Source organism: Octopus bimaculoides, chromosome 7, assembly GCF_046866305.1.
Source record: "Octopus bimaculoides isolate indiv1 chromosome 7, ASM4686630v1, whole genome shotgun sequence".
Taxonomy (NCBI): domain Eukaryota; kingdom Metazoa; phylum Mollusca; class Cephalopoda; order Octopoda; family Octopodidae; genus Octopus; species Octopus bimaculoides.
Genome location: NC_142934.1, coordinates 40,018,197 through 40,034,370, shown reverse-complemented (window position 1 = coordinate 40,034,370; position 16,174 = coordinate 40,018,197). Strand labels below are relative to the sequence as shown.

Below are 16,174 nucleotides of genomic sequence, written 5' to 3'. Positions count from 1 at the left end.
TAACAGCTTGATGCCTCTGTAATTATTTGTATCTAAAGCGTCACCTTTACCTTTGTAGCAGTTGACTATGATGCTGCTACACCAGTCATTGGGTATAACTCCTTCGTGTATCACCTGGTTCGTAATACGGGTGACTAGGCTATAGCCAACACTGCCAGATATTTTGAGCATCTCTGCAGTGATTCCTGATGGGCCGGGGGCTTTCCCGGTCTTCATACTCTTAATTGCTTTATCTACCCTGGTACTATCAACTTGGATAGCTGGTCCCTCTATTGGGTCGACATACGGCAGGCTCTCTTTCTCCCATTCATTCTCTTTATTAAGCAATCTATCGTAGTGACATCTCCAGACCTCTTTCTTTGCATCCTCATTTAATGCAAGCGTACCATCATCCATGCGAACACATTTCTCTCCTACAACATCACTATTCTCTCTCCTACACTGTCTTGCAACACGAAATACCTCGAGTCTTTGGTCCTCACGGCGCAGAACATTGGCAAATCTTTCCTTATCTGCTTCCCCTCTGGCTAAATAAACCTGTCACCTAGCCTCCCTTCTGGCACATTGGTACAATTCCCTGCTACCACCGTTCTTCCAGTCCTTCCAAGCCTGTTTCTTTTGTCTAATAGCCCTGTCTACCTCCTTGTTCCACAACCACGTTACTCTGGGTCGGGAGGGGACCTTACACCACCCACAAGTCTGGTCAGTGGCTTTCAACAGGTTGTCCCACAGAAATCTCCAATTGTCTTCCACGTTGTATGATGCTATATCCCCTTCTATTTCGTTAAATGCTTCAAGTAACTTGTCTCTAAGTCTCTGTCCGTTTGCAGGGTCTTTAAGCTTCCACACCCTTCTCCTCCAAGCCTGTCTAATTCTGGGCACCCATTTTGCCTTGATCCCAAACTCGCTAACTACTAATCTATGTTGTGGGGTACATTCTTCGCCAGGGTAGGTTTTGGCATTTATAAGCCGCCCTCTTTCCCTATTTCTGGCGAGGATGTAGTCGATTTGGCTAGAGTGTCTGCCGGAGCGGTAGGTGACTAGGTGACTGGCAGGTTTCCTGAAGTTGGTATTGCAGACCATAAGATCGGTTGCATCACAGAACTCCAGCAGTCTGGTTCCCTCCTCGTTGCGGGAACCGAAGCCATAGCCTCCATGTATGCCATGGAAGCCTCCAGCACGACGTCCGACATGACCGTTGAAGTCTCCAGCCACAAAGAGAAGGTCCCTGTCACTCGTCGACGAGGTAGTTTGCAAGAGGGTGTCATAGAATTGGTCTTTCAGACCATCTGGTAGCCCCGGTTGAGGTGCATAGGCTGAGATGACAGTAGCTAATCTATGATGAAGCACTAGTCTGATCTTAAGTACTCTGTCACTTACTCTAACGACCTCGATTACCTTATCCACCCATTTCTCCGCTAGAAGTATTCCTACGCCCCCGACCCCGTCAGTGTTCCCTGCCCAGAAAATCTTGTACCTGTGTTCTTTGCCTGTGAGGAACCTCGCAGAACCTCCTCTCCATCTTACTTCCTGGATGCAGCACATATCTACGCGTCTCCGTTCAAGCATCTCAACAATTTCACCAGATCTACCTTTCAGCATGCCGACGTTGAGAGTGCCAATCCTAACAGTATGGGTGTTGGGGGTGTGGGCCTGTAGCCTGGGAAGGGGAAAAGCAGTGTCGTGTACCTGAAAAGAAAACTTGCAATTGGAAGAATTCATAAGCAAAACAGTACCTACAACCTGCAAACATTTCTCAAACTTAATGCGCTACCCAAAGGTAGGGGAGAGGATGGCCAAGGCCACTAGATGGGTTCCGGGAGACAGCCGAGGATGACAGGATGACAGAGGAATGCACTTCCGGTGGAGGGGGTGGGAGGGCGGGTTACCGTCAGCGAGTAGATAGGGCTCTTAATTGTAGATTTTAGATAGGGCTCTTAATTGTAGATTTTAGATAGGGCTCTTAATTGTAGATTTTAAATATTTGAGAGACAACAATGCATAAATCGTAATTTTTAAAAGAGCAATGAATTCTAGGTGAATAGAATATAACGTAGCATGAATTTAGGAAGCTTAGAAAATGAATAAGTATGAATTTAAGACAACAACTGAATTCAATTGAATTTCATGGAGAGAAACAAGATAAATAATAGAGGGCAGACTAAAGCGCGAAGGTATGAGATGTTTGAGGCCGTAAATAAATAAAAATCTCTATCTTATCTGCATCTTGGAGACTTCGTCGTAGTATGTCAGCGGAGAAGGGATTGAGATAATTTAGAATGGATTTCTCATTTATATATAGCCAGAACCTGAAGACCTTAAGGAAAAACTACGAGAGAGAGAGAGAGAGAGAGAGAGAGAGAGAGAGAGGATGGAGGGGTAGACAGAGGCATGGCGGGAGAAAAGATCATCATCATCATCATATATATATATATATATATATATGAAGAGAGAGAGAGGGGGGGGGACCAGTCAAGCAGCACATCACGCTGTAATTCTTGGGCTGAGAGATCAACACTTAAAAGCCATAATTTTAAGGAGCGATAAGAATTTTTGAATAAAGGAAAATGGGTAGGGGTGGGTAGGTACCGTCAGCGAGTAGATAGGGCTCTTAATTGTAGATTTTAAATATTTGAGAGACAACAATGCATAAATCGTAATTTTTAAAAGAGCAATGAATTCTAGGTGAATAGAATATAACGTAGCATGAATTTAGGAAGCTTAGAAAATGAATAAGTATGAATTTAAGACAACAACTGAATTTCATGGAGAGAAACAAGATAAATAATAGAGGGCAGACTAAAGCGCGAAGGTATGAGATGTTTGAGTCCGTAAATAAATAAAAATCTCTATCTTATCTGCATCTTGGAGACTTCGTCGTAGTATGTCATATATCAGCATATATCTATACATACACGTATGTATGTGTATGCATGGGTACACACAGGTGTACATTTATGTATCCACGTGTGTGTGTGTGTATAGGTCTGTATAAAAAAAAAACCCTTTATTTTATAAAGAAGTTTTTTTTTTTGTAGGAATATGTTATTCAAGCTCTATTATTGATTGATTGTAGGGATATGTTATCAAGCGCTACTAATGTTCTTGGTTGGTTTGTTTTACCATTTTAGTATTTTTCACTTCTGAAAGTCCAGTTGTCTCTATGGAGACTTCATTCTTTTCAATATAGGAGAAATATTTAATAGTTTATAGAAAACATAGAATAATCATTTTTTAATCATAGGTGCAGTCAATTAATAAGTTCTTACATTTTTTTCGCCTATGTTACATTTCAGCCAATTGTTATTGTCCATATTTGCACCTTTAAAGTGCATTATGATATTATAAAACAATGGTCTCTTCTGGGCATATCTAACTGCTATTTTTTTCACTTCTCTTGAATGGAGAATTTATTCTGACTGAATGATAAGCCTTTAGTTCTTTTGTTTAACTGTGTGTTGGATGTTTTTCTAAAAATAGTTCAAAACTGACTTTTTAACCCTACTGGTCAAGGGAAGAATCTGCTGCCTAGAAACTAGGTCATGTTACTATTCCACGTTCATTAGTTTATTTGATGAACACTTTAATCATTGTTTTCACCAAGGGCAGTCAAGGTCTTCAATTGGTGAAAACAATGACTGAAGTGTTCATTGCTTTTCTTTTACAACTTTTCAAACACATGCACTCTAGGCTGATGCATCAGGAGAAAGTTGATTTTTTGTAATGGTGCAGCTATTTCTAGTTTAGTTTCAGATTTAGAATTTTTATAAAGTATTCTTTTGCCTTTTGTGGTTGATAATTTTCATCTTTCATTTTGTAAAAGAATATTTTCAATCTTCCATTTGTACAAATGTCTGAATGTTTACTACATGGAACATTTCTTATGCACATTTACAAGACTGGTTAGTTTTGTCCCTGTTTCTCCAATGTAATCTTCATCACACTACAGGGGGCATGTAATGCAGTAGATGAGGTTTTTTGTTTTGCAATTCATGTTTGCATCCACTTTCAATTCCTTCCCATTCTTGAGTCTTTTGGTTGTTCCTTACTCAATTATTTCACATGTCCCACAACAAGGGCTTCTAGAGTTTGTTACTTGTATAATTTCTTTCTCCAGCATAAACCTTGCCTTTCTTAGAAGTTATTTGATTTGGTATATGTCTTTGGATGTTGATGACTTGTGATTTTTTAAAATTATGTGTCAGAGATTTGATGATTGACGTAGAATTGGGAGGTATTATTTGGCAGAATGTAGGACATTGTGGTTCCTAAGATTATGGGTGACTACAATAGAATATTTATATTAGTATTTTCATTTTCACCTTTAGCATGAGTGTTCTCCATAAGGTATAAATCAGGAATTCTTTTGCTTTGGTTATGATATGATTTATTAACTTTTTGAGATGTTTCTGTTTTCAAAGGAACATATTTAGTTCTACCAGTTGTTTCTCCCATCTACTGGTATCTGTAACTATGGAGCATATACGTCTTGCCATATTGGATGGTATGTTAAGGCAGCAAACTGACAGAATCATAAGCACTCCAGGCAGAATGCTTAGCAGTATTTTGTCTGTCTTCACACACTGAGTTCAAATTCTGCTGAGGTTGACTTTGCCTTTCATTCTTTCAGGATCAATTAAATGAATACCAGTTACACACTGGGGTCAATGTAATTGATTAACCCCCCCCTCCCCTCAAATTTCAGGCCTTGTACTTATAGTAGAAAGGATATTGAACGGCATGTTCCTTTTTGGATGGGAAGGGTGACAGGATCTAAAATCTAAATGTTGGTGCATGTCTGTGTCCCTGCAATAGAAACTGGTTGCAAAAATCTCATCTTTTATAGTTATTAGAATGTCCAGAAAAGGAAATTCCTTTCCATGGTGAACTGAATCAATTCATGAATGCTTTTTATTAATTTAAGGAATCTTGAAAGGTCCTCCTTACTTTTGTTATAAAATATGAAGCAGTCATTCAAGAATCTTTTCCAGTTCTCAATTCAATAGGTTTGGAAAATATGATCACACACACACACAGATATAAAGTATTTTTTGGGAAATCTCTTACTTAACTCATTAACCCAAGAATTAGCAACAAGGCTATAATCAGACCACACACCACCAGTAGATCCCCTCTATGTATGTATGTATGTATGTATGTATGTATCTATCTATCTATCTACCTCTCAAAAAACTGTGAGACATTCTGAACTTTTGAAAAAAAAAAACTTTCTGGGATTTTCAAAAGAGGATTTTCAAAGGCCTCTTCAGCGTTCATTGTTCATGTAATATATATATATATATATATATTAATATATAAGGGTGGCAAGCTGGCAGAGTCGTTAGCACGGTGGGTGAAATGCTTAGCAGTATTTCGTCTGCCGTTACGTTCTGAGTTCAACTTCCACTGAGGTCAACTTTGCTTTCCATCCTTTTGGGGTTGATTAAAAAAGTACCAATTACGCACTGGGGGGATTCGATGTAATCGACTTAATCTTTCTGTCTGTCCCCTCTATGTTTAGCCCCTTGTGGGCAATAAAGAAATAAATATATCAAAACCTTTCACACGACCTCTGCTTCTCATCATCTGTTCGTTTTCAATTTTTCATTTTGTCATTTTTCTACATTTTCCATCATTTTTCTCTTCATTGTTCAAGTCTGTCATCTTTCATTCTTAGCTTTTGGTTCCCCCATCGCTAATTGCTAACTTCTCAAGTATCACTTCCTTCTACCTGTTCATTCCTCCTAACTTAGCTTTATTTCTCTTAGCATAGCACCCCCTCTCACCATCCTACTATAGTGTTACCTTGTTACCTCTCTGTACTAGATATATATATGTATGTATGTATGTATGTATGTATGTATATATATATATATATATATATCATCATCATCGTTTAACGTCCGCTTTCCATGCTAGCATGGGTTGGACAATTTGACTGAGGACTGGTGAACCAGATGGCTACACCAGGTTCCAATCTGATTTGGCAGAGTTTCTACAGCTGTATGCCCTTCCTAACGCCAACCACTCCGAGAGTGTAGTAGGTGCTTTTACGTGCCATCAGCACGAAGGCCAGTCTCACACACACACACACAAACAAAACAAAGTTTATTACAAGAGATATGTACATGTGTGAGTTTGTGTCTTCTCACTGTCTTGATGTTTGTGTACTGCATAAAAACAATAGCACCATATATATAACAGTGAAAATATGTCAAGCCATAATGTTGTTTGTTGTTCAAAGGACTAAGGGAAACAGTACCTTACTTGGAAACAAGTAAGGGTTAACAACAGGAAAAGCATCTGGCTATAAAACACTCTCTCCATGTAAGCATGGAAAAGCAAATGTTAAAAGGATGAAGATGAGGATTAAATATATATTTGGAAGGTCATTCTCCAAAAAATAAAACAAAAAAAAACCCTCAATAGATGCAGTTGAATACATTTTTATTGTTAATTCACTTTTGACAAGAGAGAATAATGTTGTCATAGCCATAATGACCCCCACTAAAGTACAATATTGCCAAAGCACCATTTAACTAATGCCAGTATGGAAGAAATGTATGTGATGATAATGATATATGTTCATAATATTTTTTAACATTCAAAGACTAGGAAACATGTTAGCCCTACCACCCTAAACCCAGGTGGTGTGTTAGCTTCATTACCCAAGGGACCAAGTAGCACATCATTCTTACGACTTAAAGTCCAGATGGTGTGTTAACCTGACTACTCAAGGACCAGCTGGTATGTTAGTTCTGCCACCCAAGTATCATGATGCTGTAAGTTTTCTACTATCCAAGGACTAATTAGTACTGTGTAAACCCCACCTTCCAAAGACCAGGAGGCATGTTAGCCCAACCACCCAAGGACTAGATGATGAGTCAACAATACAGTCAAAGGATCAGATATGTTAGCCTTTCCATGAAGGGATCAGGCAGTATATAAGCCCTACTACAAAAGGACCAGAAGATATCTTAGCCCTATCACCTTAAGACTAGGAGGTTTGTTAACCTCCACACAAATATAATGATCATGAAAAACAAACAAATAGAAATGAATGCACATTCACCTGCCATAAGAACTGAAGAAGTGTGTTTGTATTTGTTATACTGGAGATATTCTAAGATCAATTCATTGATAATGAGGTTTTCATTACATATTGGAGGTTTTCCTTCTGAATGTTCATCTAGTACATGGAACATCTCAGCACGTATCTGAGCTTTCACCTTGTTCAGGACACCTTTTCTCTCCAAACTTTCAGAAATAGCTAGTAAAATCAACAGAAATAATAAACAATGATAAAGTTTCAAATTTAACTTGGTATATTATATACTTATTACTTAATAATAAACATAGAAAGGAAGATATTATTCTAAATACAAAACAATGTTTCTTATTTTACTCTATGTTCATTTTTCTATTGCTTTGTGAAAAGTGGGGGAGAAGTGCACTCACAACTCTTTTCTATGGTGTCTTAAGAATGGTGAGAAGAGAAATGAAAATTGTCCTCTGACTAAGAATATAGACCAAGTATAGTGGGCTCTGCTAAACTAGATGACACATCAAGTCTAATACCCATTCTTGCATTGCTAATTATTTTTTTTTTTTAATTTGCCTTTCCATTATGCTAACTCTTGTTCACTGTCAATTAAGTTAACAGAAGAATTATATAAATACATACATAGAGAGAAATAGAAAGAGAGAGGGCAAAAGATGAAGGAAAGGACAATAGATATATGAGGAGGTAACCAAAAGTAACAGGAAATGTTCTCTGTGGGACAAACCAGTTGTAGTTCAGGCTTTCACTACTAGAAATCATTTGATGCAACCCTCAAGCATCAGTCTGCTGACCAGCTTCATCATGTGGAGTCATACTGCCATGTGGTGCGTCTCCCTTGTTTGTTGATTTTTGTGATGGCTGAGATGAAGAAACAGCATGCTTCCATGAAATTCTGTTTTCTGCTGGGGAAAATGGCAGTTGTCATGCTTCAAACAGTTTACAAGGACGCTACCATGAGCAAAATGCAAGTTTATGAATAGTTTTCACGTTTTAGGAATGGTCATTTGTCCCTTCAAGACCAACCTTGTTCAGGGCAACTGTCAACTCTCTCTATGAACGAAAACATCATGGAAATATATCAACTGACCTTAGAGGACCGTTGCCAAACAACTGACAAACTTATTGATGTGACTGGTGTGTTCAGGAGCTCCTGCCAACGAATTTTGAGTGAGGAATTAGGAATGGAAAGAGTTGCAGTAAAATTTGTGCCTTGCTTATTCATGGAAGATCAAAAGCAGCCACGACTGAAGCGTAACCCCACTTACCCACTCTCCCTATTCACTTGATCTTGCTCCCTACAATTTTTTTTGTTCCCGCAAATGAAAAAAGTTCTGAATAGAAAACGTTTTGCAGATGTGGATAAGGTGAACAAAAAAATAATGGAGGCATTAAAAGGCATCACTTTGCAGAGTTCCAGGACTGCTTCAAACAGTGGAAAACAGATCTAGACCAAAATATTGCTTCAAATGGCAAATACTTTGAAGGCGATAAAAGCGTAAACATACAAAAATAAGTGAATAAAATAATAATGCAAAATTCTGGTTTCTTTTGGGTACCCCCTTCATCATCATCATCATCGTTTAACGTCCGCTTTCCATGCTAGCATGGGTTGGACGATTTGACTGAGGACTGGTGAAACCGGATGGCAACACCAGGCTCCAATCTAAATTTGGCAGAGTTTCTACAGCTGGATGCCCTTCCTAACGCCAACCAGGAAGGGCATCATATGTAATTAATTAGTGTGTATATGTATGGGTTTCCAAGCTTTCATGTGAAACCAATGGCAATAGTATTTACAATGCCATGATATTCAGGACTGTAAGTAAATGAGTTGAATAAGGATTAAAAAGCAGCCATTAAGTTTTCATGATCACTACAATTTATTCAAATCAATTTTAGACATGGAGACCTAAGTGCTTAGAAACTGGCTACAGCTTACCAAATGCTGCAATTATGCCAACATTAATGAACCAGCTTTATGAATTACATTGAAGACCATCAGAACAGAATAAATAAATTCAGTGCAAAATTTTTGAGTACATAGAAGAATGTGAGAATTTTAACCATCATCTAGCATGGTGCCACTTTTGTCAGGTGACTGATCAGAGGTTAGTGGCTGTTATGTTTAATAAAGACTCCCTTCAGTCATGAATGATCACAGGATTGCACGTAGAAAGTTTCCCTCTGAGGCACAAGTCTGGGCAAGATTATTTATGAAAGACCAGCAGTCACCCATGCATACCAGCCTTCCCTCTCCATGTCACCAACGTTATCCAAGGGAAAGGCAAAGCCAATATAGCTTGGCACCAGTGACATCACAACTCATTTCTACAGCTGAGTGAACTGGAGCAATGTGAAATAAAGTGTCTTGCTCAAGAACACAACACACAACCCAGTCCAGGAATCAAACTCACTACTCATGATAGTGAGTTCAACACTCTAACCACTGAGCCATGTGCCTTCATATCTGTTATGTTTGAAAGTTAAAAGAAAAGACATATGAAGATTCAGGAATGGAGTCAGGAACTTGTACCATTTAGCTTCAGAATGAAGTATTGTCCTGGTTAGATGAACATGATCCTAGACACAATTACTCATTAATTCAGTTTTATTTCCTCCACATTTGCTGACATCCACAATGGTCTATGTCACCTAGGAGTAACTCGGCAACTGCATTTTATTAGGAATCTTTCCGTTTCTACACATGAGAAAAGCTTGTGGTTCTCATATGGTTTGTACTGAACTAAAATCTCAGTTCTATCACCCACAAGAAGGAACTCTTACCAAAGCAATAAAGCCTATGGAACAGCTTAATATGGCCTTCAAGGAAATTTTGCCAACTGTTTTGTGTAATTCATATTTACTCATAATAGTTCTTGAATATTCATGTTTTCATTTTGCATTTTTATGTCCCAGTTTGTATGCACCAACAGCGATCAGATGTCTGGATTTCCTGCTCAGCTAATGCAAAATTATACTATTATATTATATACACTGACTTGCTTCATGTCTAAGGAAGTGAAGGAATATCTCTCCCACTACTTCATATCACCTCTACAATGAATGGACATGTAGAAAGGTTGACCATATGGAAGGTAGTCTGTTCTGCTTTTGAATAATGTAATGTCAGAGATACACTGAAAACAGGTGCCTTTTGAGGTGCTACATTTCCATACATCACTGTTCTGTACAACAAATACAACTCATAAACGTTTCTTTGCATTCCAATGCTGGTCTTCCCATGGAAATTCACAAGAGGATAGTGAATTTTATGGGGAGAGTGACAGTGGAACAACTAATGACTCCCAGACCAGCACTAAGGAAGTTCACAAGAAGCAACAAAATAAACCACTTGTAGTTCATGTTGTAGACCAAGAACTCCTAAACAGCAATCCAACATATGCAAACATCAGGTATCCAGATGAGCAAGAGTCTATAGTTTCATTACTGACTCGATGCCTTGTTTCAAAGTCCATGAAAACCTTCACATCTCTTGTAGAACAAAATAAAAGAATCCCAATAGTACTTGGACCATTTTATTAAGATATACCACAGTGTGAAGAATCATGAAATAGCAACTTCCCATGAACTTTGGAGACGCAAATATGTATCAAAGCTATTTGATACTTTTGGAATTTTTCTCTTCAAAGAAGGAAAAACACAATGTTACTGTTGGTGTGTATAGTATGGGTTTCTGTACTTTCAACTGCAAGTAGTCTGGGCCACTATATTATAAAAGTAATTGCATATAAAACGCCATGATATTTATATAATGGTAATCTTCCAGTTTCGAGAGGTAAAAGAAATAAATAAAAATATTCAAGGGAAATAACTGAACGACTTACCAGTATTATCCGTACTACTTTTTCTCTAAAACAGCATGCGATGGAATTTTTTTTTTGGATCTAGTTCAAAACGGGGGCACCAGTTTTGATATATGTTTTATGTAGTGTTTTTGGTACCGAAAGACTTTCAAACTTCGTATACTTATCTATTTTGTGTTATAGAACAGAAAAAAATTTTTGTATTCAAAGTTATTTCATGTAAAAAATTGTCTTATTTCAATAATTTCAACCAATCACTGACAAGTATTCAGCTGTTTACAGTTACTCCTTTGGCAGTTTAAGTGGTGTAAAGCGTATTTAATCTCCATTACTTCTGACATTTTGCAGAGAGACAACACATGTCTTTTTCTTGTGCTAAGGAGGATATATTAATTTTTCCATCGAGATTTTGTTTGCTGTTGCGGTGTGAGTTCGTGTCTGTCTAACTCTTTGTATTGAATAACTGTTTAAATAACTGTTGGTATACAGTTATTTTCGCCCTACGGGGCGAAAAATTCCCTGTAAAAATTTTATTTGTGCTTTTGTCTTTTGACAAATATGGCTACTCTAATTGTAGCGGAAAGTGTCCTCCCCATGGAGGAAGAAAGTGTACGTAAAAGTGTTTCCAAAGGAAAACCAAGTTTTGCACAGGCCGTTGGAGGTGACTCCATTGAAATAAAAATGTCAAAAGAAAGTCTGTATACATACCGGAAATATGTACAAAAGGTGGATGGTGAAACGAAGCTAATTCCACCACCCGAGGCAGTCAACGCAATTAAGGAAAAAATTGTGGTATACAAGGTATTCAACATTAAGGAAAAAAAAATTGCAGAGGCGCGTAATGAACTGGTGGAGCTGTGTTTGGCGCCAATTTGGTCCAAAGTCATTCACGTAAACCGCGGTACAAGAAGTGCAACTATCGAAGTTCACTTCGAGTCGGCGGAAGTGGCAAAGGAGGTTTCGACAGAAACCTTGAAAACAGACCTAATTATGCTGCTGCCCACTTACATGGGAAAACGAACAGCACGTGTAACTGTAGAAGACATACCATTTAGGTATGACGTAATGTGGGCGGCAGCGGCCGTAATCTTCGACGTGGAAGAAAATATAGAAATTTTAAGCACAAGGAGAAGGAAAGCAACCGGTTGGAAAGGTCAGGCGCTTGAGATGATTGTCCAAGCGGAGAACAATACTTTGGAAAATTTGCCCAACAGGGTGTCTGTGGGGGAGGGACATACCATTCGCGTGTCAGTTGAGGGACGGAGACCCAGATGTTTCAAGTGTGGACAGAAGGGTCACGTTCGCTCAGCTTGCACAAAAAATAAACAAAACACCATTAAAGCGAGTGGCGACGCTCCCGCGAAAGTGGACGAGGGAAGAAGAGAGTCAACAGTCACAGTTGCAGTGGAAAGCAGGAAGACGGAAGAAAGTGGAAAGCAGCAGGAGCGAGTAAGCGTGAGTACGTCTGAGAAAATGGTGACGGAGGAGGAAAACGAACCAACACAAACGACATTTAAAACTGTTACAAACAAAAGGAAGACGCAATCCACTCCAGACTCCCCTCCCCAAACACACAAAAAAAAAAGCTGCAAACTTGCAGACAGAGGAAAAAAAAAAACCTCCCACACCTATCCCGCTGGTACAACACTCATAGGGCAGAATTTTAAGACCCCCCCCTAACCCTGTGTTGAAAGGTTGTAAAAAAAACGACAGGATAGTAGCCATAAACATGAAGAACGAGAAGGTGGTGAAATACACAAAGGCCCACCCTCGCATAAAGTTCTTCAAAAGTGGTATGGAGGATGATAAATACCGCTACGCGAGGGTGGCCGAAGAGGATTTTAAAGAAAGACTATTTCAAGAACATGTTTTAAATAAATTTATTATAGACGTCTCCAATGACGTCAAGGAAGGCAGATTGATTGTCAGCCCGGCAGCCACCCCAACCCAGAGCCCGGTGGCAACCCCGAAAAAGGGCCCAGTAGAAGCGGAAGGAGTAGGGGAGGATGGCAAACAAAAAGTGCCATGCTCCCTCTCACAACCGTAAGTGTTTACTTTTACCCTTATTTTTTCCGATGATTAAGTTGGGTAGTTTAAATGTGCGTGGAATGAGGTCGAAATGGAAACAAGCTTGTTTTCTGGACGACCTCATTTCACATAGAATAGATGTGGCTGTGATCACCGAGTCCAAGTTGGAAGGACCTGGGGCGTTCTCGCCCCTCCTCAATGGCTACGAGAAATTTATTTCGCCGAGCCGGAGGGGAGGTGCAGGCATGGTGGTTCTTTTTAAGGAGGACTTGGAGTTACAGATTCGTACTGTCTTTCTGGACCCAGAAGGTAGGCTGGTCGTCCTAGATGTGACACATGAAAGTAAGCAGTCCTTCAGGTTGGTGGCTGCCTATGCTCCTAACGGACAAGGGCAGTCGGGTTTTTTTCGGAACCTGGAGTACTTTTTATTGACGTCTAAAACCATAGTTTTGCTAGGGGACTTCAACACTATTCTCGATGCGCGCGTCGATAGTGTGGGCTCCACCGATAGGAAAGGGAATCCTTGCCTCAAGGGTCTACTAGAGTTTTAATCTAGTAGACCGCTTCCGACTGGATGAGCCGAGCGTTCCACAGTGGACGTGGAGTAATAACGACGGCTCACTCAGATCGTACATAGACAGAATTTTTGTTAGGGAAAGAGATAAGAATAGTTTTAGCTGTCCACATTTTTGTATTGTGCCTTACTCGGATCATAAACTTGTGACGTGTGAGGTACATATAGATAAGTGTCATAAACAGGGACCCGGGTATTGGAAAATGAACAAGTCTATTTTGACTTGTTTAGCTTTTCGTACCCAGATTAAGGAGTTAGTGCAGAGGGCATTATGTGGCACCATCATTAATAATAGATGGTGGCACGCCCTCAAGAGAGCCATCCGTCTTGAGTCCATTAGATTTAGCAATCAGCTAAGTTTAGACAGGAATAGAATAGAGGGTGACTTAGTCAAGAGTCTAGATGAGGCAATGGAAGCTGGCTCCGCATCCAAAGTGACAGCAGCGAGAACGGTCTTGTACCGACACCTCAATGCCAAACACGAAGGGTGCCGAGTCAGAGCTAAAATACGCGCTGGGAAACGAGAAGGTATCAACGTAGCCAGATGGGCTCGTCGTGTGGAGAGTCAGAAGGGCAAGAAGTCCTGCATTAAGTCTTTAACTGACGAGCAGGGGCGCAGGGTCTATGGACAGGAGGAGATGCAAAAGGCACTTCACCAGCATTTCGCTCGGGTGTTCGGGGAGAGCGGTCCGCTTGAGCGCGGGGAGCCCTTAAGGGATTTCCTAGCTGGCGGGCCTCGACTCTCGGCGCATGAGACGGAATGCTGTGAGGGCCCGATCACTCCCGCGGAGGTAAGAGAGGTGCTGGCCGGATGCGTCGTGGAAAAGGCTCCGGGACTGGATGGTCTGCCCTATGAGTTCTATCGTTTAATGCCGGACTTGTTTGGGGAGGTCCTGGCAGGCGTCTATACAAACTGGCAGCAGAATGGGAGGATTCCCAGTTCTGTAAGCCGGGGAGTTGTGACGCTGATCCAGAAGGACCCAAGCAAGGGGGATAGCATTAGTAATTACAGGCCCATAACTCTACTAAACGTAGAGTTAAAGATTTTGGCCAAGGTGTTAGCTAAAAAGTTGACGGCTGTCGCGGAGAAACTTGTCGGGAAGGCACAAACCTGTGCAATCCCAGGCAGGTCGATCCAGGACAACCTTCACCTTCTTCGCTACACCTTAGACAGGGTTGGGAAATTAACCGGTAAAGGAGGGGCATTGGTCCACTTAGACCAAAGTAAAGCTTTCGATAGGGTAGACCATCGGTACCTGGGGGCCGTCCTCGAAGCAGCTGGGCTGGGCCCAGGCTTTCGCGGGTGGATCTCCGCTATGTACAGCGGCATCAAGTCCACCGTCCAGATAAACGGATACCTAATGGAGCCGTTTTCGATCATGCGGTCTGTCCCCTATCCCCGGTCCTGTACGTCTTGGCCCTGGAGCCGTTGTTGCGGAGGCTGGAGAAGTTGGGTGACATCCCTAATGAGATTGGATGCGGTAAGTTCACTTCTGCTTATGTGGACGACGTCACTCTCATCGTGTCTAAAGAAGCACAACTACCTCGTGTAGAAGAGGCTCTCCGAAGATACGAAGCGGTGGCAGGAGCAAAAGTCAACAAGGACAAGTCCATCGGTTTGCGCCTCGGCACCTGGAGGAACAAGCCGTTATCGTCCAGTGTCGTTGGACACTGGACAGATGGTCCTGTTAAGTTGCTTGGAGTCTGGTTTGGTTCAGACTCCCAGACGGAGAAGAATTGGAGCGAGGTAGTGAACAAGGTGGAGGCCATAGTTCGGAAGTGGTCCGAAAGGTTTCTGTCCTTGAAGGGTAGAGTGGAGGTGGTGCAGGTGTTTATAGCATCTGTAATCACCTACCGCCTGTCTGTTGTGCCTTGCCCCGATTGTTGGCTAAACAAGCTGGTAAGACTCCTCTTCCGCTTTTTGTGGAGGGGGGGGAAAGCCACTTGTGAGGCGCTCCGTGTGCTGCCAGGAACCGCTAAAGGGTGGTTTGGGGATGCCCTGGCTAATGATGCGCAGACATGCGTTGAGGCTGAGACATCTCTGGTGCCACCTGGAGGGTGATAAGGTGTGGAGTCCGTTGGCGGAGGAGTTCTTGCTGCGACCGGCCTCGCTGGAAAGATTTAAACCCGGTCTCATTAAAAGACGTAATTTGACTTTATGGCAGAAGGAGTGCCGTCAGGCACTCTGGTTTATCCACAAGACGGGCAAGGCTGGCTGCGGGAATACCACCTCGGTGTTCTACACAAGGCTAGTGGAGGGCAAAAACAATGACGTCCTAGGAGAGGCTCTGGGGTTCGACGAGAACCAACTTACTGCACTGTTTAGTAAAACCTTCAAGTCGGAGTACATGGATAATTTCCAAATATCTCTGACTTGGCTGTGTTACAGGAATGCTCTACCTGTTCGCGAGAAGTTATCCAGGCACGGTTTAGTAGTGTCACCGACATGTCCAAGATGCGAGCAGGACAGTGAAACTGTCCTACATGCTTTTGTACATTGTCGGCAGCTCTCCAGCTTGATAATTTATGTAGAACACGTGTTGTCGCATCTGGGACGAGTACAGCTGTCGGCTGGGTCTATGATAAAGATGATACCGCCAACTGGACTCTCAAAGGAAGGTGAGGCTTGCTTTTTCTGTACGGTAGCAGTATTGAAAGAGTGCATATGGAGGACAAGAATGGAAT

General features: G+C 41.1%; 1 protein-coding gene across 1 annotated transcript in view; it reads right to left on the bottom strand.

Moving 5' to 3' along the window:
- LOC106878059 (centrosomal protein 20) overlaps positions 1–16,174 on the bottom strand; it is a 32,190-nt gene that overhangs the window by 12,716 nt on the left and 3,300 nt on the right. The window contains exon 2 of the mRNA XM_014927149.3: positions 7,073–7,270. Within this exon, the coding sequence (XP_014782635.1) occupies positions 7,073–7,270 (198 nt within the window). The remainder of the gene's footprint in view (positions 1–7,072; positions 7,271–16,174) is intronic.